Raw genomic sequence first — 21,621 nt, forward strand, 5'->3', positions numbered from 1 at the left:
CCACCCATCCCCTGAACCCCATCCCCACTGAGGTCCCTAAACCCCACCCCTCACTCCACCCTGAGGGCCCCATCCTGTGCACCCCAATCCCCCAGCCCCACTGAGCTCTTCACCCACCCCACCTGAGGATTCCCTTTCCCTGCCCCTCCCCCCGCTTCCTAGCTCCCCACCCCAAGTGACCCCCAGCAGCTCCTCGCCCCTCCCACTGCACACCGGCACTGAAGGGCTGCCCCGCCCCCGCCCCTCCCCGCCCCCGTGGGACACGCCCAGATTCTTCGCCCCCACAGCCTGGTGCCCTCTGGCCTCCTGCTGTCCCAGGTGGGCCTGGATCCTTCCAGCTCATTCTTTGCCTGCGCCGTCCCTCGTTCCATGGCCCAGTCCTCCCCGGGGACCCTCAGCCTGGAGGCCCTGGACCGCTGGAACCTTGAGCCCACCAGCTGGCTGTACCCGGAGCCGTGGCAGCAGCCCTGTGAAACCTGTGAGTTTCTTCCACTCCCTGACCGTCCTGCCTTCAAGGGTGCGGCTGGCCAAGACCATCCCCAGGGGTCCCTGCTGAGCCGGGGGGACACTGTGGGTGGCTGGAGCATGCGGATCTCTGAGGGGTCGAAGGCTGGGCCCAGAGGCAAGCAGGGGCTGCAGCGGCCATTGGCCCCCCCGTCCTCATGAGGCCCCTGCCCTCCCCTTTCTGGGGTGAATTGAACCACCCATCTTCCATGTTGTAGCAGGGCCAGGCAGGTTGGGGGCATGCCTCAGGGGACCCTCGAGCCCCTCTCAGGGCTGGCACTGGCTTTGGCTGTCCTGCCCCTCATCCCTGGGTTGGGCAGGTGGGTGTCACTGTGCGGGTGCAGGTGGCCTGAGCTAGGCAGGGTCTGCTCAGCAAGCTGCTTCCCGTGCTGGGGTGCGTCGGGGATCTGAGCAGGGGCTGACGGGTTTCTCACACCTGTGTCCGCGTGTCCTGTGTCCTGACGCGGCATCCCCATGGCGGCCATCCCAGCCCTGGACCCGGAGGCTGAGCCCAGTATGGACGTGATCTTGGTGGGATCCAGTGAGCTCTCAAGCCCCGTTTCATCTGGGGCAGGCAGAGGTGAGGGCCTATCTGCTTATTGGACCAGTCACTTAGGATGATGACCCCAGGCCTGGACGAGGTCTGGAGTTCCAGGCTTCTGAGTATTCCTGCATTATTCAGACACCCAGACTGGGGCAGGAGATTCCCCACCCACAGCCTTCCCCCAGGCATGGGCGTTTAACACACCAAGATAAGGTGGGAGGGCAGGATGGTAGGGGACCTCAGGCTCCTGTGACTTTGGAAAAAGAATGTGTGATGCTCACTTCTGGGCCGATTTTAAATTAAGAGATCAGAGGAAGAAGAAAGGGGCTACTTCTTATCTTCTTTTCCAGATCTTATTGCGTATGAAGTCAAGGTTAACCAGCGAAATATAGAAGGTGAGTATTTGCATGCTTGCCCCCACCAGGCAAAAGAGGTGGGGCACAGCGGCTCACACCTATAATCCCAGCACTTTGGGAGAACAAGGTGGGAGGAGCATTTGAGCCCAGGAGTTTGAGACCAGCCTAGGCAACATAGTGAGACTCTGTCTCTACGAAAAAATAAAAATAAAAATTAACCAGGCATGGTGGCGTGCACCTGTAGTCCCAGCTACTCAGGAGGCTGAGGTGGGAGGATTCCTAGAGCTGGGGAGGTCGAGGCTGCAATGAGCTATGATAACACCACGCACTCCAGCCTGGGTGACAGTGAGATCCTGGAAGAAAGCAGTGGACACCACTGTGCCACATGGATCCCTTCTCCCCTCCCAAGGCCCCTGTAGCTTCATTTAAAGCGTACAGTTCAATGTATTTTAGTTTATTTACAGAGTCAGCAACCATCATCACCATCTAATTTTAGAAGATTTTCATTACCCCCAAAAGAAAACCCATATCTAGTAACAGTCACTCTGAATTCCCCTTCTTGCTTCCCTTCTTTCTCTCAACATGGGTTTGCCTTTTCTGGATCCCTTGCATTTCCATATGAATTAGGATCAGCCTGTCACCTCCGGCCAAAAAGCCCGCTGGGATTTTGAGAAGTGTCTGCAGATCCCTTTGGGGACTCATGCTATTTTAGCAATATTAATTTTTTTTTTTTTTTTTTTTTTGAGACCGAGTCTCACTTTGTGCCCTAGGCTGGAGTGCAGAGGCATGATCTTGGCTCATAGCAACCTCTATCTACCAGGTTCAAGCAATTCTCCTGCCTCAGCCTCCCAAGTAGCTGGGAATACAGGCACCCATCACCATGCCCGGCTAACTTTTGTATTTTCAGTAGAGACGGGGTTTCACCATGTTGGCCAGGCTGGTCTTGAACTCCTGACCTCAGGTGATCTGCCCGCCTCAGCCTCCCAAAGTGCTGGGATTACAAGCATGAGCCACCATACTCAGCCAATATTAAGTCTTCTGATCCATGAACATGGGATATCTTTCCATTTTGTTCCATCTTCCTTAACATCTTTCAACAATGCTTTGCAGTTTTCAGCGTGTAAGCCTCATACTTGTTTGGTTGAATTTATTCCTAAGTCATCCGCTGCATTTGACGGCACTGGGAAAACACGTTGTGTTTTGAATGTTTCCTTTAGACATCTGTCTCTGCTGCGGAAGTCTCCAGGTTCACACGCAGCACCCTCTGTTTGAAGGAGGGATGTGCACCCCATGTAAGGTAGGCAAGGGGACTGGGTGTGACTCCCTCGTGGCCTCAGAGCAGGGATGACACAAGCCAGCCTTGCTTTGCTCCTTCCAAGGACAAGTTCCTGGATGCCCTCTTCCTGTACGATGATGACGGGTACCAATCCTACTGCTCCATCTGCTGCTCCGGAGAGACGCTGCTCATCTGCGGAAACCCTGATTGCACCCGGTGAGGCGAGGGGCCTGCCCAGTGCAGTGAAGGAGCTGAGGACACACCCATCCTTTCAACTACTCATTTTGGAGTGTGGGTGGATTTTCCTCCCAAATGGATGATTTCCCTGAGAGCTTCTGATTTCTGTCTCAAATGTGTCATTTGGCGTAGAGCCCTCAGCGATGGGAGGCGGCTGTCTGCAGTTGGCAGTTGTGATTTTTGTTTTCAGTATTGGTATTGCCACATCACTGTGCAGGGGAGCGATGGAAACCCCACACCCCAGGCTGCCAGTCTTGACCGGGGTGACAAGGGGCATGTTCACCCCTCATTCGTTACTCCCCTGCCTCAACTCCCTCCGTGGGCCCCTCCCCTCGGTCCTTCTGGGCCATCCTCGTATTTACAGCTCCCCGCCGCCTCAAGTTCTCTCTCTCAGCTGGTGTTGCTACATTTGGTTTTGCTGGGAGTCCCTACCCTGTTTCTGCAGGCTCGAGTTTCGGGGCAGACAGGTGCCTGAGGGGCTTCCTTAGATCTGTCGTTGCCTGCGAATCCACCTCCCTGTCTTCTGCGAATCCACCTCCCTGTCCTCTGCACCTGGCTCGGCTCCTGTCACTCTGTGTCCCTAGGAAGGACCATGTCCCTCTTCCCAGTCCGCCACCTGGTCTTGCCAAAGGGAGCTCCAGTGTGACTTTTCCCTCCAAAACAGGGCTCAGCCCCGCCTCCGCCATCCTCGGCATAGGCGGGCTGTCATGCCGGCTGCTGTGGTTTTCTGTTCGACCCTAGATGCTACTGCTTTGAGTGTGTGGATAGCCTGGTCGGCCCCGGGACCTCCGGGAAGGTGCATGCCATGAGCAACTGGGTGTGCTTCCTGTGCCTGCCCTTTTCCCGAAGCGGGCTGCTGCAACGCCGGAGGAAGTGGCGCGGTCAGCTCAAGGCCTTCTATGACCGAGAGTCGGTAAGGAGCCCGCGGAGGGGCAGGACCCGGTGGCAGAGGCCCTGGCTTACGGCCTTCCCTCGGTTCCTGCTGCAGAATGCAGGCGTGCCGATGGGCACCAGAGATGGAGGCTTGGGAGTGAACACTTTTCTGGCTTCCTCTTGGACAGCGACTTCCACTCGATGGTGGCTTTGGGTAAACTGCTTTGGCGTGGCAGTTCTGTTGCTTCCAAGCCTAGGAACGAGGCCCTGGTAGCAGTAGGAGAGGGGCCAGGAGAGGGTGGCTGGCAAGTCCTCAGCACGTCTCAAAGTCCAGTCCTCAGGAGCAAACGCCTGGGCCTATGCTGGCCAGGGGTGGGCCCTTTTGGGAGTCCAGCTGAGAAGCCGGGGGGCCCGGCAGGAACCGCAGACAAAGGTGGAGAAGGTGGAATTGTGTCCCTCTGAGAGGTACACCCAAGTCCCCAGCCCTGTACCTGTGAATGGGATCTTATTGGGAAATAGGGTTTTTGCAGATGTTAAGAGTCGCGAGATGAGATCACTCCAGATCTAGGGTGGGCCCTCGATGCAGCACGGCTAGTGTCACTTGTAAGAGATTTAGGAAATGGAGACGGGGAAGACAGACACGTGATGACGGAAGCAGAGACTGGAGTGAGGCATCCACCAGCCACGGGTGCCAGCAGCCCCAGCAGCTGAGGGAAGGGCCTGGCACGTCCTCGCCTGGTGCCTTCTGAGGGAGGCATGCCTGCCAGCACACCTTCACTTCAAAACCTCTGGCCTCCTGAGCTGTGAGCGAATAATTTCTGCTGTGCTAAGTCCCCTGGTCTGTTTTTTATTTTTTTATTTTTGAGATAGTGTTTCGCTCTTGTTACCCAGCCTGGAGTGCAGTAGCACCATCTTGGCTCACTGCAACCTCAGCCTCCCAGGTTCAAGCGATTCTCCTTCCTGCTTCCCGAGTACCTGGGATTACAGGCACCCGCCACCATACCCGGCTAATTCTGTACTTTTAGTAGAGATGGGGCTTCACCGTGTTGGCCAGGCTGGTCTCCAACTCCTGACCTCAAGTGATCCACCTACCTCGGCCTCCCAAAGTGCTGGGATGACAGGCATGAGCCACGGGGCCCAGCCCCTCCAGTCTTTTTTAATTTGCAGGCCAGCCATGGGAAGCTCCGACAGAAGGGGTGTGGCCCCTAGTGAGGCAGGACCCCTGAGCTGAGCATGAAACTGCACTGGCCTCCAGTTCACATTTGTTAAGGTCGAACCAAGTCATCTCTCCCTGCCTAGCAAGCTTCAGCCTGCTCCGATTCGAAGGAAAGTGTCAGATTGGGATGGTATTTTATAGGAACAGAGCCTAGCGCTCTGAAAGCTGAGGTCCCTGAGTTTTGGGCCCTGGGGGGCTGGCCCTTTACCAGGGAGCACGTGAGGCCAGAGTTGGCTGCCCGCCTGGTCCATCAGGTTGGCAAGGGCAGGGCAACCCACAGGGCCTCACCTGTCCCCGAGGCTCACCTCTCCCCGGTATCTCTGGCCTTGGGGCTCTCTTCTCCGAGGTTCCGGAAGCTGCCTGGGTGAGCAAGACCAGCCTGGCCAACATGGTGAAGTCCCATCTCTACTAAAAATACAAAAATTAGCCAGGTGTGGTGGCGTGTGCCTGTAATCCCAGCTACTCGGGAGGCTGAGGCAGGGGAATCGCTTGAACCCGGGAGCTGGAGGTTGCAGTGAGCTGAGATTGCACCACTGCACTCCAGCCTGGGTGACAGAGCAAGACTCCATCTCAAAAATAAAAATTTAAATTTAAAAAAATCAGCAAACCCCTCCACACCTACTGTCCGTTGGCTGGAGACAGCTGGAGGTCAGAGCGGGAGACCAAGGCTGGGGCAGGGGCTGGAGGTGGCCTTCCTCGGGGGCTGGTCGGGACAGGCCCAGTCAGGCCTCGGCAGGTGCATCTTAGGTGTGCCTCTGGTGAGTCTCACGTTGAGTGTTCATCCAGGGAAGGTGAATTTTCATTGCACCTCGAGGGCTCTGTAACCAAGTAGCTGGCACCATGCCCTGTTTTGGTTTTTTCATGAATAGGAGAGTCCCCTTGAGATGTTTGAAACCGTGCCTGTGTGGAGGAGAGAGCCCGTCCGGGTGCTGTCTCTTTTTGAAGACATCACGAAAGGTAAGTCAGTGACGTCCCAAAGACACAGATGGAAAGATGCCTCCACACACCTGACTGCTCCTCAGGCCACCCCCCCGGGCTCCCCACACCCTCTCCCAGGCCGGCCAGCTGCTGGTGTCCTGCGCCCCTCCCCACGCTGGGCCCATGCTGACCCTGCACTGGGGCCTTTGGAAATCCCACTGTCTTCTGGGGCTCGCAGGCACAGCCGAATCCGTGAAGACACTCCCTCACCTCTGGCCGCATCCGTAAGGGATGGGTCCCCCGGAACACCCACTAATGCCCACGGTGTCTCAGAGCGGCCTCGTGCGGGAGCACGTATCTGCCCCACGCAGCTGACCAGCAGCCTGATCCCACAGCGCCCGCACAGCCTGCCCAAGGTCTTACTGCCCAGGCGGGGCTGAGGAAGCCGGGGCCTCCTCCAAGGCCGTTCCAGGGCTCTGCAGCTCACACCAGCTGCAGAGTGGAGTGGACTCCACCGCGCTGTGGATTTCCTAGCCAGAGGTGACATCGCATCCCAGAAATGCCTGGTGCTGTAACACAGTGTTTGACATCCTTTTTGTTTTGGTTTTGTTTTGTTTGAGACGAAGTCTCACTCTGTTGCTCAGGCTGGAGTACAATGGCACGATCTGCTCACTGCAGCCTCCACCCCTTGGGTTCAAGCGATTCTCCTGCCTCAGGCTCCTGAGTAGCTGGGATGACAGCTACCTGCCACCACGCCCAGCTAATTTTTGTATTTTTAGTAGAGATGGGGTTTCACTATGTTGGCCACGCTGGTCTTGAACTCCTGACCTCAGCTAATCCATCGCCTTGGAATCCCAAAATGCTGGAATTTACAGGCTTGAGCCTCTGTGCCTGGCCGTGCTTGACGTTCTTAAATCAATATGTGGCGATGTTTGCTTGTTTAGCTTGTTACGAGACAAAAACCTCCATCCTTAATCCTCCCGCCACATCATTAAAAAGATAAAGTTGGGTGGGGTGCAGTGGCTCACGCCTGTAATCCCAACACTTTGGGAGGCTGAGGTGGGTGGATCATTTGAGGTCAGGAGTTGGAGACCAGCCTGGCCAACATAGTGAAACCCGTCTCTACTGAAAATACAAAAAAAGTAGCTGGGCGTGGTGGCACATGCCTGTAGTCCCAGCTACTCCGGAGGCTGAGGCAGGGGAATCGCTTGAAACCGGGAGGCGGAGGTTGCAGTGAGCCGAGATTGCACCACTGCACTCCAGCCTGGGCGACAGAACAAGACTCCACCTCAAAAACAACAAAAATATAAAGTTGGCTCCTTAATGGTAGGAGGGTCCTCCGATCAGTCGTCAGCCTTTTCAAGTCCCTGTAGGGGCACAATCCACGCTCATCCTCTGGGCCCTTCTGGTCTCTCCCCATCCAGAGCTGACGAGTTTGGGCTTTTTGGAAAGCGGTTCCGACCCGGGACAGCTGAAGCATCTGGATGACGTCACAGACACAGTGAGGAAGGATGTGAGTATCGCCGCGCACTCTCGGACGCTGCACTGGGAGCAGGGGTGCGGGCTTCCTCAGAGGAAATGTCAAGGATGAGGTGGGCAAGGAGGTGGCGCCAGGGGCTGGGAGGAACACACGGGGGCCTCTCGGCTGGGATTACAGGCACCCGCCACCACGCCCAGCTAATTTTTTGTATTTTTTAGTAGAGACGGGGTTTCACCATATTGGACAGGCTGGTCTTGAACTCCTGACCTCAGATGATCCACCCACCTTGGCCTCCTAAAGTGCTGGGATTGTAGGCATTAGCCACCGTGCCCAGCCATTAATTTTGAATTAGTGAGGGCCATCACTGTTAATGAAGCCGGCACTGCTCACAGCCTCCCCTTGGTCACATTTTGGGACTCAAGGGCACCCCTTGTCGTGTCTGTGTCCAGGCAAGATTGTTGGGTGGCTTGGCCATGGAGCAGCCTGGTCACTGGTGCTCTGCGGGGGCTGTTTCTGTCCAGCAGGGAAGGCTCTGCCCTTACCGTTAGCTCCTGGAGGGCTGCGGACGGCGCCTGCCGTGTTCACGGATGATAGTCTGCGCATTGGGTTGGGCCTCCCAGGACTGGTTCTCTCCAAGGGCAACGGGATGACAGACAGAAAAACCAAATTCTGCCAAAGTATTTAAATAGGTTTATTCTGAGCCAGTAAGAGGGACCATGGCCTGGGAAACACAGTCTTAAGAGGTCCTGAGGAAGTGCACCTGAGGCGGTCAGTAACAGTTTTGGTTTTATACATTTCAGGGAGATGGGAACCGCAGGTAGAATCAGAAATCAGTACACGGGCCAGGCACGGTGGCTCACGCCTGTAATCCCAGCACTTTGAGCTCAGGAGTTCAAGACCACCTGTGGTCCCAGCTACTCGGGGGGCTGAGGCCGGAGGATTGCTTGAGCCCAGGAGGTGGAGGTCGCAGTGAGCTGAGATCTCGCCAGTGCACTCCAGCCTGGGCGACAGAGTGAGACCCCATCTCAAAAAATTCAATCAATCAATCCAATCAATACATAGGTGTGCATTGGTTCAGCCCCAAAAGGCGGCATATCTTGAAGCTTACATTAGGGATTCTTTAGTTGGCAGTTGGATGAGTTAAGCTTTGCCTAAAAACTCGGAGTCAGTAGAAAGGAATGCTTGAGTTAAAATAAGGTCTGCTGTCTGTCATGTGACGCCATGGCAGAGCCATAATATACCGGCTCAAAACACCCATTCCACAAGCTTTTGTGGTTGGTAAGCCGTGATTCCCCCACGCTCCTTAGAAAGGAATTTGAGCAAGAAAAGATAAAGGCAGAGTTCAGCCCCCAAACGCGTGGCACAGAGTCTTCACCTCACATTCGGAGCATTCTCCTCTGGGCTCCAGGCAGACAGCCCCTGAGGCTGGTGGTGGCTGGGGATGGCTCTGCCCTAGTGGGCTCTACTCCTCGGCTTGCCCTGGCCTGTGGGCCCTGCGAGCTGAGCAGGGTCGGCCCTGGGGACATCTCGTGCTGTTGTATGCGGCCTTGCCCACTGCTGCTGCCTCTCGGTGCCCATGCCCGTCTGTCCTGCAGGTGGAGGAGTGGGGGCCCTTCGGTCTCCTGTACGGCGCCACACCTCCCCTGGGCCACACCTGCGAGCATCCTCCCAGTGAGTGACGCTTCAGTCCTGATACCCTGACCCCACCACCCCTGTCTCCTCTCCTCTCTCCCCACCCCTCCATGCCAGGGCAGAAACAGCAAATTGTCAGCATTTTTCAAAAGCAGCTCTATTGAGGCACCACTGACACACAGTAAGTTGCACACATTCCTCCAGTTGGAGGAGTTCTGAGCTAGCTCCACACCCATGCACCCCTCATCACGAACAACAGAGTAAGTGTCCCCGTCACTCAGGCTTCCCTGTGCCCCCCAAGCCTCCTGCTGATCACATGCAGCCCCCAGCGTGCCCACGTCACTGCAGCTCACGTATCCTCTGGAGCTTCCTCTAAAAGGCGGTATTTGTGCCACGGCACGCGCTCTGCGTCCGCGCCTCCCTCAGGGTTGCCTGTCTGTCTCTTCCCAACTCAGGGCCTGCCTGGGGGAGAAGGGGTCCTCGTACCTCTGTGGCCCTGGCACTGGGCAGGGCTGCATTGCTGCTGGAGGAACAGGGGCAGGGGACCCCTCAGACCCAGGCCAATGCATCCCATAGACACCCTCGGTCCTGCTCTCATGCCACAGCTTCCTTAGGCCCCTGCCCAGATGCACCTGAACAGCACCCCGCCACTACCAGCCCTTGCCCCCGGACTCCCCTCAGCCCTGCCCCGTCACCCCCTCCAGGTTGGTACCTGTTCCAGTTCCACCGGCTCCTGCAGTACGCGCGGCCCGGGCCGGGCAGCCCCAGGCCCTTCTTCTGGATGTTCGTGGACAATCTGGTACTGAACAAAGAAGACCAGGACGTCGCCTCTCGCTTCCTGGAGGTGTGTGCGGGGCCGCGTGGGCCTCCCTCTACCCCTGCCCACGTGAGGGAGGGCTCTTCGGGTGGCGCTCAGTCTACACCCCGGGCTCCAGGCCTGGAACCCTGCGGTCCCTGGTTTCCAGGTGTGCACAGGGCCCAGGAGAGCTGCTGTGCAGTCCAGGCAGGGACCGTGGTGCCTGGGACACGAGCCCCTTCGAGGAGAGCCTTGGAGGGCAGTCCTACCTCACACTACTCCTGTGCTCATAGAACACGGCCTTGGGGGCTCACCTCCTGCCGCCACCCCCTCAGTCTCCACACACACACGTGCACATCACACACACTCACAGGTAAAACACACACCACAGTGCACATGTGCACATAGTCACTGTACACAGGCACCACACACACACTTACCACATACACACAGGCACGCTACGTGCACGCATACTCACCACACACGCGCGCACACAGCCTTCTCTTCACACGTCTGAATTCTGCTTGTCAGAGCAGCCACTTTTGGGCTCACTTGACGGGTCCCCTCTGGGGCTGATGGGCCGGGTCAGGGTTGGGGAGGGACGGCCACACCTCAGCCACACGAGACAGGCGGGAGAGGTTCAGCAGGGGGAAGTACCTCGTGCTCTCAGGTTCCACGGAGGGGCCACAGCCAGCGGGGGCCCCACCCACTGAGTGGGCAGCACTTGTGGGCTGGAGCCTTCGCTGGGGGTCCAGGCGGGGTCGAGGTTCCCTTGGTGCTAGAATCTCATGGAGTGGCTGGAATGCAAACCCAGCCATTGGGAAGGGGAGCAAATGCCATGAGCTGAAAATCACCAGATCTGTGCTTTTAGAACAGGAGACTTTGCTTCTGTAAAGGGACACAGCCTGCAAGGCCCTGTCCCCCAGGCTGGGAAGCACGGCCTCTGCCAAGACCAGAGGAGCCAGGAGGAGGCACTTCGAAGGGGAGGGATGGCTGGGGCAGGAGCTCCGTGCTGACTGGGTTGGCTAAACCTGTGCGGCAGGTTATTCATGAAGGGGGTCCTGCTGCATGCGTACTGAACAAACGTGCATGTAACATACGACCTGTGTTCACTCTGGGGTAGAGTCTTAACACGTCAGTGTGTCGCAATGAGGCCCTAAACCTCAGAGGTCTTCTCAGAACACAAAGGCACTCAAGGCGGAGCCTCTGCAAACCGGCCGGAGCCGGTCCACGGTCGGGGGTCCCTTACCAGGAGGGGGTTCCTGAAGTCAGACTTCTGCCCAATCAGAGCTGTGGTCATGGCTGTGGAACGTGGTCAGTTTGCGTCTGTGGGTGGATGAGCTGCAGTCATTTGAATCTTGCTCATTGCTGGGCCAGTGTGTGTTTAGCTGCTGGAGAAAAAGCAGCTGTGGCGTGAGGGCAGAATCCGTTCTCTCAGTGTAGGGTACAAGGCTGACCCTTGCCTGGCGTGGTCTGAGGTCCTGTGTGTAATTTGATATCTTATTGCCACAGAGTCTGTTCTGTCGGTTTAAAATAATCAGCTTTTTCTGCAAAGGTGATTTATAAGAAAAAGGGACATAGGGAACACAGTCGGGCTAGAAAGTCCGTTGACCACTCAGGGCCATTGGCGGCTGAGGCCAGGGGGCCCATGGGGGGTGCTTACCCCTGACCCACGGCCGACCCTCCCACCCCCAGATGGAGCCAACCACCATCCCAGATGTCCGCGGCGGATCCCTACAGAATGCTGTCCGCGTGTGGAGCAACATTCCAGCCATAAGGAGGTATTTCCCGGGCAGCCACAAGCGTTCAGTGTCAAGGGGGACGTGGACCCAGAGCGGAGTTCACCGAGGAAATGGGGTCTGCCTGGCAGAGCCAAACCCAGAGCAGCCTCTGTGCCCCAGGGGGACTGCGGTCGGCCTCCAGGGCCACCCTGAGACCCTGAAGCCCAGGAACACACGTTTCCCCTTGGAGACCTTCTCCAGCACTGGCTCTCAGCTTCTCGGGGTCCAGCCCCTGGACACCCACATGCGCCACGGCGGCCTGGCCCTGGATTGGCTGCAGCCCCCAGGCTTTCACTCCGTGTGGTCTCCCCACCTCCCTTGCACACCCATAAGCTCATGCGTGCTCACAGTCAGCCACACTCACGCGACTCACTTGCACGCTTATCCACACGCCTGTGTGCTCATGTGCGCACACACACAGTCATTCCCACGGTCACGTTCATCCACATGCCCACATGCTCCGTCAGTCACATGCTCACACAAGCACACTCACGACTAGCACGTGCATGTCACAGGTGCTCACAATCACACAGGCACACACGCATCAGTCTCACACCCACCCACATGCTTGCACCCCCCGTGGTGCACTCCTGGGCTGCCCTCCCCACCTTTTGGGGCCTTGAACACACAGCCCTGCCCCACGTGCCCTCTGCTGCTGAGCACCCCCTCCTGCTGCCCCCACCCCTCGACAGCCTTCCCAGGCGGCCCAGACCTCACACCCTCCAGCCGACCGCCCGTGCATCCGCTCACTCCCACACTCACCTGGCGTGCCTCACTCATACGTGCCTTCGTGTGGAACGAGCGCTTTCTGGCTCAGCTGAGTCATGTCTCCTCCTGTCTGAGAGTGAGTTCTGGAAACTTATTCCCTCTCACCTCTCAGGTTCCCGCATTCTCCCATGTCACCGCCATGGCACAATCCTGTTGCCTGGCACCTGCCAAGGCGTGGCGCCCGCAGGTCCTGCTGGCCTGGCCTCCCCTGCATTTGAGTTTTGGGTGGGGCTGAGCTGAAGCACTTTGCCAGATGCTTTCTCTTCAAAAGCCCTCTCAGCTGCATGCCGTACTTCCCACAACCTCCCCTCATCCTAAGCCTGCTCCCCCCATGTCACTTCCCTGGAGGCCGGACCAGGCTCTGTGGGGCTGGGTGAGTAGGGCTGAAGGTGGGGGCAGACCCAGCAACACCTGTGTGCATTACAGGCCGTGCCTCACCTGCTGCCTGTTCCCGGAGGCTCCTTGGCTCCCGGAGGCTCCGTGCGTCCACGCAGCAGCTAGAGAACAGCACCCATCAGGGTTCTTATGTGGCAGGTGCAGCCAGACCCAGGGTTGCAAGGCTCCTCCACCAAAGGCACCTCCCTCCGCTCCAGTGGCCACACCTGTGGCGCCTGCAGGCTTGGGCCATGGGCTGGCAGCTGCTTCTTCCTAGGCCCCCTTTCTGAGCGAGGCCCCACAGAGCTCCTCACAGGGTTTCCAGGGCTGGATGCACCTGAGCCGTGATCCTGGGGTCACCTGGTTCCCGGAAAGAGGCTGGCAGCTCCTTCCCACAGGTTTCCCTCTGAGGCTCCCGGGTGTCTCAACAGTGACGTGAGACACCCACTCACTGAAAGAGAAATCATTTTGCACAGGTGGCCACCATTACCCCCAGGATGGTTAAGGACAGTCCCCACTGCCCTAGGGAGGGTGCCCGAGGAGGAGGGGGACACTGGCACTTCACTCGCAGCCTTCACCCCGAAATAAACTGAGAAATGTTCCTGGCCTCCAGTGGGGTGGCTGGGAGCACGAGAGGGGGTGTTGGTGCCAAGTCTGCAAAGCCCATCTTCCCCAAGGGCTCCTCACACAGCAGGCTGGCAGAGGACCTTTGCCCTCCCCACCTGCCCTCCTGCGCTCAGGGCTCAGGCTTCCGGCACAGGTAGCCCCAGGAACCCAGGGGACAGCCTTTGTGGTACAATTCCCTGGGAATGGTTGCTGACTCTGCAAGGGTTTGGCTAACTTTTGCCTGGCGTCCTGTCCTTTCCTCTGCGGGGATGCTGCCCAGGATGGTGACAGTCACCCCCAGCCTGTTTCCCAGGGGACCAGCCCCCTGCCGGGGGGAGGCCAGAGGCGGGGGAGCTGTCTGGTCTCCTGCTGCTCAGTACACCTCCGTGAGAAAAACTCCCAGAATCGGGTGGGGGTTCCAGGGCATCTTAGGCGCCTGGGACAACTGAGAGGCAGGCTGCTCCCCTCATCCCCTCAAAGCGATTCCTTCCCAGCCCCATCTCCGCGCCCGCCTGGTGGGCGCTGCGCTTGCTCATAGCCTTCCCTCCCCTCCTCTCAGCAGCAGGCAGTGGGCTCTGGTTTCGGAAGAAGAATTGTCCCTGCTGACACAGAACAGGCAGAGCTCGAAGCTCGCGGCCAAGCGGCCCACCAAGCTGGTGAAGAACTGCTTTCTCCCCCTAAGAGAATATTTCAAGTATTTTTCAACCGAACTCACTTCCTCTTTATAAACGAGTCACTATACTGTGAAAAGGGAAAAAAAGACTTCCTAGAACAAAGGCGGCTTTCTTCACATTGTCTCTTTCCTCTTCGGATTATTATTTTATTGCTCGTCTTCGGTTTTTGCGTCGTCACTGCAGACCCACGTTCCGTTGGGTTCTGGAGACTCAGGGTCTCTCCCCCACCACGCTGGCTCATGGGGCGGAGGCTCCCGCCGCTGTGCACAGGACCACACATGGTGGTACGCGCTGTACTTCCCGAAAGCATTCTGTCTTCTAGTTGAGAAGTTCAAGTATATTTATTATAAGATAGTTACTGGTCACGTCTGGTGTTTTATGTATAGGCACAGCCATCTGTCATCCTGCAGGGCATGGGGTGGAGGCCAGAAGTGAGCAGGAGGCGTCTTTGGAACGCCTGTGCCGTGTCCTGCATGATGCACTTTCTGCCGGGGCCTTCCCCACGAGACTGCTGTTTGCTTTCATAGAGAAAACCACGCACCCTGATTGTAGCTGCACCAAACGGCCTGGACCTTTGCAAAGTACAGGACCTCAGCCTTGGCAGGCAAAGGAGGGACCTGCTGAACAGACGGTGTGGAGGCCAAGGCCAGATCCACACACAAAGGATGTCACGTTTGGGTCCTACCCCAGGTGGTATTGATTGCAAAAAGCAGGGCTCCTCCTGGCCCTCTGCAGTTTGAGTCTGAGTGAGGATCAACCCAGCAGAAAGCTTTGCCTCAGGCTGGCCTCAAATCACGGGAAATGAATCCTACAGGGGAACTTTGGGGTCTGCACTGGGGCTATTAGCGGTAGGTAAAATGCTTTGTGGAAGAAAGGTCAAAAGGGGGCCCTAGGAAGGTTAACAGTGTGTATCTGGAAGTAAATAGAAGCCTTCGCTTCAATTAACATGACTGGATGCCTCTCCCATCTTGGGACAGTCCTGGATGCCTACGACACAGGTCTCACATCCAGGGATGAATTTAGCGAGCTCTGTAATGACCCCGGGGTTCCTGAAGCCACAGGGGGAGAACAGGTGAGGGCATCCAAGTGCAAATGAGCCCTCTGGGAAAGCCGTGCTGACATGAGCTCTAGCTGAAGCCATCGTGAGCCCATGAGCACGGGCCAGGCAGGGTGGTGAGAGCTCCAGCCAGGGCGGGCTGGCTCAGGCTGCATCCACCCAGGGAACCAGTGTCATGGGCCCAACATCACTCATGCTCAATTTCTGTGAGGATTGCTTCAAAGCAGGGGCCCACGGTACTGGGAGGGGCTTTCTGCCACCCAAAATGCACTTTCCTCCTTTTGTTCTCTCCCAACACTCAGAACTGTCCGCACCACCTTGAGATTCTCTGTGTATTTTATTTTAAGTTTTTGTGTTTTGAGACAGGGGCTAGCTCATCTCCCAGGCTGGAGTGCAGTGGCACAACCATAGCTCACTGCAGCCTCCATCTCCTGGTCTCAAGAGATCCTCCAGCGTCAGCCTCTGGAGTAGCTGGGACTACAGGTGTGTGCCACCATGCCCGGCTAATTTTTAAAAATTATTTGTAGAGATGGGGTCTTGCTCTGTTGCCCAGACTGGTCTCAAACTCCTGGGCTCAAGTGATCCTCCCACCTTGGCCTCCCTAAGTGTTGGGATTAAAGGTGTGAGCCACTGTGCCCGGTCCTCCAGGTATTTTAATTTTACACACAGGACCTGCACCACGATCCCGTGCTCAGCCGAACAACAACCCTCCAAAAGATGCCATGTCCCCATTCCCGGATACTGTGAATGTTACCTCATGTGGCAAAGGAATGACTTTGCTGACGGGATTAAATTGAGGTGGGAGGCCCCCCTGGATCATCCAGGTGGGTTCCATCTGTCATCCCAAAGGTCCTCATAACAGGGGCAAAGTGAGGCTTGACCACACAGAGGAGAAGCCACATGGCCACTGAGGCAGAGACTGGAGCAAACACAGGGATGGCTGGGCCACCCGGAGCTGGAAGAGGCAGGCAGGATGCTCCCCTAGCGCCTCCACCAGGCAGGCTTCCACCCTCCAGGGCTGAGAGAGAATAGATTGCTGTTGTTTTGAGCCAGCAAGTGTGAGGTGATTAGTTCCCAGTGCCCACAGGAAACGAACCTACTGTCATGCACCACGTAACAACCTTTGGTCAACAAGCAATGCCACAGTGCTCCCATATCACAGCGCGGTATTTTTACTGCACCTGTTCTATGTTTAGATGGCTTTAGATACACAAATACCAGTGAGTCACAGCTGCCTACGCTGTTCAGCGCAGTCACCTGCCATGTAGGCTTGTGGTCCGGGAGCAGCAGGCTGTGACATACAGGCTCGGCGTGTAGCGGGCTGTGCCACCAGGGTCAGTGTGTGCACTCTGTGTTCACACAAGGACAAAATCACCTAAGGATGCATTTCTCAGAAGGAATGTATCATTTTGATACATATGACTGTATCAAACGTATGAACGTATGACTGTACACCCGAAGAGAAAAGATCTTCGTGGGACCAAGAGTGGATCTCTCAGCATCAGCCGATGCCCATGCTGTCAAACGCAGGTTGCTGTGCCAGACCCCAAAGGGACCAGGGCCTGGAGGTGCATCAAGGCAGAGATCAGAAGACCCCCGCACCCTCCAAACGGCAGAGCAGGGCGGCCTGGGGCTAGGGGCATCCGGCAGCTGCTTCCTGCTTAAGCACTATGACTTGTACCCAGAGCCTCAAACCCCAGGCTGCACAAACACGATTTCTGCTTGGTTCCCAGTTGGCCCTGGACACTGTCAAGGGGCCTTCTCTCCACACCCCTAGAACAAAAGCCTATTCTGCTGGTCCAAGAAACAGTCACGGTTGAGGGGGAAAATGAAAACCTTCCTTTGACTACAGGAAACTTCCCAACGGTTTTTCTGTTTCTTCATCTAAACCCCTCTGAGTGTCATGACCCATGTGCCGGTGTGCTGTGTGTTCACCACAACAACCCCGCATTCACGTGTATGTTACAGGTCAGGGGATGCAGGCACCAAGGAGCTAAGGAACTTGCTGAGGTCACACAGCTCCGAGGCTGGGATCTGAACCAGCCACCGCTTACCGTTGTCTCCGAAGTTCCTGGGCTGGTCCTGGCGCCGTCCCCCGCGGCCTCCCCTTCTGGCCCAGCTGCACTCCCGCCCCCTGCCTGGCTGTGCCCTCCACACGGAGTCCCCTCTTTTGGGGGGACCTGCCCGCAGCACTTGGCTTGCTGGGGTCTCCTGCGTCTGCTCGGGAAGCAGAGCCTGGACCTGCCCCCTCGGCCGCGGCACTGGGGGGCTGCCGGGTCTGGACCTACCGACGGGGCACCTTCCCTTCGCCGCCGCGGATGACCGGCCGCGCTCTTGGGAGACCTTAATTTGGGAGGCTCTGCTCCTCCAGGACCCATTCCCCACCCTCCCACAGCCTCCACGCGGTATCCGGGGACTGTTCCCCTCCCCGCAATCCGGCGGGATTCAGGTGCGCCCGGCCCGGGGGTGCAGCGCTTGGCCCGGGGTCAGCTAATCAGCGCGGCGCAGCCCCGGACCTCAGCCGCAGGTCCAGAGGCGCACGGAGCCCGGCCGGTCAATCCGGGAGGGCCTCCGGAAGGAGGTGGCGCTGCCTGCTGCCCGCCCGCCCGACTCACCTGCGCCCTCCTCACCTGCCGGGCGCTGCGATCCCTACCAGCAGCCGCCCGCCCGGGGAGAGGAACCTCAGCCCCCAACATTGCGACCCCTCCAGCCTCGCCGGTCCTAGCAGGCGTACCTGAGCGTGTTCCGGGAAGCGCACGTCCACGCTGGCGCTGGACCGGGTTTTCTGGCTCCAGGGACCGGGCTCGTCCTAAGGAGTCCGGCTCAGATGGGATTACGCGCCCCACCTCACCCGTGTGCTGACCGTCGGTGCCTCCACCCTGCGCGCCGCGGGCCCTGCCCAGCCCTTCCCGCCGGAAGGCAGGTGGCTCCCGTCCCGCTCCTGCCAGGCGCGCGATTTTAAATCCCCCCAACCCCCATCTCTCAGCTTGACCTGGGAGGGGGAAGCCGCCCGGCCTCAGGGCTTCCTGCGCCCCCGCCGCCCTCCCTACTCTTCCCCGCCGCAGTCCCCCTACCCCCCAGTCCGTCTCTTCCGCCTTCTTATTTTGTGCCTGGGCTCTCTGCTCCGCAAAAATGTTGACTTCCACGGGCAGAAGTTTCAGAATTTTTTTAAAGCTTTTGTCCACGGCGTTCTCTACATCTTGGTTGAAGGAATGGCAGCCTGCGGGGTGCGGTCTGTGGCCCCCGTCTCCGGGCGCTTTTCGCCGCCTCCGCGCGCAGGAGGCAGTGGGGATCCGAGCCTCAGACCAGAAGCGGGGCTCCGGGAGGAGGGTGCCCCGCTGCCCTGTCCAGCAGCCTCACCCAGGCCCTTCCGGGGCTGCCTCCGCAGAAAGGGAGTCACGTCCCCTCTGGGCCCCACCTGGCTTGCGGGGATCAGGGAGGGAGGTCCGGGTGGGCTGGGCGCGGTGGGAAGGGAGCAGAGGCCCTGGGTCCAACCCTCGGTTGCGTGGCGCGGCTTTTCCCAGACCAGCTGCTCCAGACTCCAGGTCAGACGCCACTGCCAAGGCTGACCAGCCCTGGGCCGCAAGGCTGCCTCGGTTTCTCGGCGGGGACTCTTCAGAGCCAGTGTTATGCAATAGGCTGCGCCAGCGCCCTTCAGACCCCTCAAAGGCTAGGGGAGCTGGGCCAGGTCGGGGAGGGCTAGGGCTGGTCCAGAGAGTAGAGCCAGCCCACTTTGCCTCCCTCCTTCCATTCATGCATTCATTCATTCAATCATTCATTCCTCAGCAGCCGCTGAGCTCACTCGCCTAAGTCCTGGAGATCACCCGAGCGGAGCAGGCCAGGGGCCCGGCGCTCTCCCAGCGTGGGGGCCTGGGTCCCCAGACTCCTCCTTCGGGAGGGCCGCAGGACCCGCGCATTCTGCTCCGCGTGGGGAACGGCCCTTGCCTCCCACGGTCCCCTCCCCCGCCGCCGGCCCCTGCAGCACCCCTGGCCACCTTCCTCCCGGGTACCCCCCACCCCTGCGCTTCCCGGGGCACCTACGGCGCCCAGGTCCGCGTCCAAGCAGACAGGCCGACCTGCCTCTGTCCATCCTCAGGCCGACGGGCACACTCGCCTGGGCAGAGCTGAACTTTCCGGAGCCGCCGCGCCCCTCCTCCTGCGTCCCGGGGCGGTCTCGATCGCCAGAGGAACCAGGCCGGGGGCGGGGCGGGGACTGGGCGGGGACACGGCTGCATCCCGCCCGCCGCGCGCTGGGCGCTCAGAGTCTCGGGCGCGGCGGGAGCGCAATTAAGGCCGATCTCCCGCGCCCAGAGGTTGCTCCTCTCCGAGGTCTCCCGCAGCCCAAGTTCTCTGCGCCCCGAGGTCTCCGCCCGCACCATGCGGCTGGGCAGGTGAGCCGGGAAAGGAGCGGAGGCGCCGCGGTCAGGGGCGGGGTGGCTCGGCCCGCGCGTCCCCAGCTCGGCTCGGACGCGGGGCCTGCGGGGCTCGCCTGGAGGCGCCGGGCGGGCAGTGCGGGTCCGAGGAGCTGGCGGCGGAGGCGCCGGGGCTGCCGGCGGGGCGTGGACCGCAGCGGGCGGCGGGGGCGGTCTTGGGGGCGGGGTCCCTGCCAGGGAAGGGGACCGCGAACGCCGAAACCAGGGAGGGAAGGCGGGCGCACCCTGCACGCCTGGGTATGGGCGCTGCCCCTTCCACTCCCTGGCACCGCTGATTTCCTAGAAGGGAGAAGGAGGGAGGTGACCGGCCGAGCTCTCTCCAAGGCCAGCTGGTGCCCACGGTCTGGCGACACGCCCTCCCCCACTCAGGTGGGATTTCCCCGCCGCCCGGCAGCGGATCTGCACCGAGGAAGGCAGGGCTGCCTGAACCAGGAGTGACAGCTTCCTCCTGAATTTTTGCGAAAATATGCTCTTGGCAACCCACGTTGTAGGGTCCGCAGCCCGTGCTCCCCTGGGTGAACCTGTGAGGCCCCTGACCTCAGGGATGCCTCCCGTACAGCCCAGAGCCTGGCCACACCGGTGTCAAACTCCCCAGTACTCCTCACGGTTAGAAGTGTACGCAGTTAGCATCCTGCCCTAGAGATAAAGAATTTAAAAGCCCCTGAATGCCACCCACACCTTCAAGTAGCCTACCCTGTCTGTGCTGGGTCTTGATGAAAATTCGGGGTGGGGGGTAGGTTAGATGCAGGGGTGCTGAGGGTCTAAGGAGAGGACACAGAGGCCGCTGGGTAGGCGGCACCCAGGGAGGGGACAAGCCAGAAGGAGCCTGGAGCAGGCACACCCCGGCCCAGGAAGCCCCCAGGTGTCCTGAGGAGGCCTCCATAGACAGGACGGGCCTTGTTGGCCAGTGATGAACGCAGGCCCTGTGGGAGACAAATGGGGGCACAGAGGGGTTCTCACAGCTGTCCTTTAGATGGTGGCTCTGGGGAGATGCCTGAAGGGGCTGAGGTTGGAGGCAAGGAGGTCCAGGTGGATTCAGGGGGCTTGCTGGAGGCCATCACAGCCATCTTGCAAGCCAGAATGGTGGCCCCAACAGGAGGAGTGGGAGAGAGAGGAAGGGCCTCCTGCAGGCTTCAAGAGCCCCTGGTGACCTGTGGCTGGCTTTGGTGCACGTGTGCTCACCTGGCACAGGCACACCTCCAATGCAGACTCAGGTGACGGTCATCATGGGTGGGGCAGGGGTTTCTGTGGCTCCAGGGCTCAGGGAGAGCCCACTGGGAGGTTCCCACGAGACCAGCCTTTGGCTTACAAAGCCCCCAAGATTTCCCAGGCAGAGGCCACAGAGAAGAGGGATAAGCGTCTCCCAGACCTTGGAGGTGCAGGGACATCAGAGGAGGTATCCCTGCTCCGGGGACTCCCACTTTGTGGGGAACCGGTCACAGAAACTGATGGTTTCGGGGGCTGGGGTAAGCACGCTACCAAAGTGGACCCAACCACTAAGGGCCTCCACCTGGGGAAGGCATCCTGGGGGCTGGCAGGTGGAGGCGGTGAGCCTATCGTGTGCACGGTGCAAAGGCTTCCAGACCCAAGATGGCCAGGAGCATTGGAGCCATGAGGGGAATTTGCTGCCCAAGGCAGGGGCACCAGCTGCAGCAGGATCTGAAACAGGAGGAGCTCAGGTTTGGTTTCAAAATGATCTGCGTTCCCCATAGGGCTGTCCTGTCACTCACCTGACCCTGTCACAGACATGCCCGACGTTCTTAGTCTCCCCAGCATTTTAAGTGACGCTCCTGCTATATGTGCCCTGAAAGCTTTTTTTTTTTTCTCTCTCTCTCTGATTTCCTATAATTTCTTGGCATCTGTCCCCAGGAAGGTTAGACCAGCCTTGGTGGCGTCCCTCGCTCCCCTTCATCCTCACGCCGGCATCGTTGTGTTTCCGGGGATTTGTCACCACAAGCGCTAGAGAGTGGAGAGAGGCTGCCGGCCCCTCAGACTTGCTGTGCTGGGCAGGGGAATGGTGGTCCTGGCCCTGGACCCTGAATTCCCACGGAGAGCAGAGGCAGGCAGGCTCCTGGCTCTGCCTTCAGCCGAGGGG

The 21,621-nt window shown here is 58.9% G+C and overlaps 2 protein-coding genes and 1 long non-coding RNA gene across 14 annotated transcripts in view; 2 read left to right on the top strand and 1 right to left on the bottom strand.

The window, feature by feature from the left end:
• Window positions 1–978: 978 nt before the first annotated feature.
• DNMT3L (DNA methyltransferase 3 like) lies at window positions 979–14,090 on the top strand. 2 transcript variants are annotated; one of them, XM_023192504.3, is made up of 11 exons: window positions 979–1,084; window positions 1,399–1,443; window positions 2,622–2,701; window positions 2,784–2,896; window positions 3,659–3,830; window positions 5,876–5,963; window positions 7,349–7,437; window positions 9,000–9,075; window positions 9,741–9,880; window positions 11,528–11,613; window positions 13,922–14,090. In XM_023192504.3, the coding sequence occupies exons 1-11, from the start codon at window positions 979–981 to the stop codon at window positions 14,088–14,090; spliced, it is 1,164 nt and encodes a 387-aa protein (XP_023048272.1). The 2 variants fall into 2 exon arrangements, with proteins under 2 accessions (XP_023048272.1, XP_023048280.1); XM_023192512.3 differs by having other exon boundaries at window positions 13,925–14,090.
• On the bottom strand, window positions 8,077–19,411 carry LOC111526687. 10 transcript variants are annotated; one of them, XR_003306756.1, is made up of 9 exons: window positions 17,828–18,129; window positions 12,984–13,207; window positions 12,820–12,878; window positions 12,376–12,589; window positions 11,082–11,379; window positions 10,490–10,629; window positions 9,749–9,838; window positions 9,390–9,498; window positions 8,077–8,993 (listed from the first exon to the last, which is right to left on the bottom strand). It is a non-coding gene; the product is annotated as an uncharacterized LOC111526687 (long non-coding RNA). The 10 variants fall into 10 exon arrangements; XR_002726465.2 differs by having other exon boundaries at window positions 8,077–8,404; window positions 8,780–8,993; window positions 10,490–11,379; window positions 17,828–18,128; XR_002726464.3 differs by lacking the exon at window positions 17,828–18,129 and adding an exon at window positions 19,170–19,411 and having other exon boundaries at window positions 10,490–11,379.
• ICOSLG (inducible T cell costimulator ligand) overlaps window positions 18,876–21,621 on the top strand; it is a 10,712-nt gene continuing 7,966 nt past the window's right edge. For both annotated transcript variants that reach the window (XM_026447443.2, XM_026447444.2), the window contains exon 1: window positions 18,876–19,484. In XM_026447443.2, the coding sequence (XP_026303228.1) occupies window positions 19,471–19,484 (14 nt within the window). In that variant the 5' untranslated portion in view covers window positions 18,876–19,470. The remainder of the gene's footprint in view (window positions 19,485–21,621) is intronic.

The sequence above is a fragment of the Piliocolobus tephrosceles genome, chromosome 19 (genome assembly GCF_002776525.5).
Source record: "Piliocolobus tephrosceles isolate RC106 chromosome 19, ASM277652v3, whole genome shotgun sequence".
Taxonomy (NCBI): Eukaryota; Metazoa; Chordata; class Mammalia; order Primates; family Cercopithecidae; genus Piliocolobus; species Piliocolobus tephrosceles.

Excerpts from the sequence above, each read along its gene's own strand:
- DNMT3L (XM_023192504.3), top strand. The coding sequence starts at position 979 with ATGGCGGCCATCCCAGCCCTGGACCCGGAGGCTGAGCCCAGTATGGAC. Across the intron at positions 1,085-1,398 it reads TTCATCTGGGGCAGGCAGAG|ATCTTATTGCGTATGAAGTC; the intron begins GTGAGGGCCTAT and ends CTTCTTTTCCAG. Across the intron at positions 2,702-2,783 it reads GGATGTGCACCCCATGTAAG|GACAAGTTCCTGGATGCCCT; the intron begins GTAGGCAAGGGG and ends GCTCCTTCCAAG.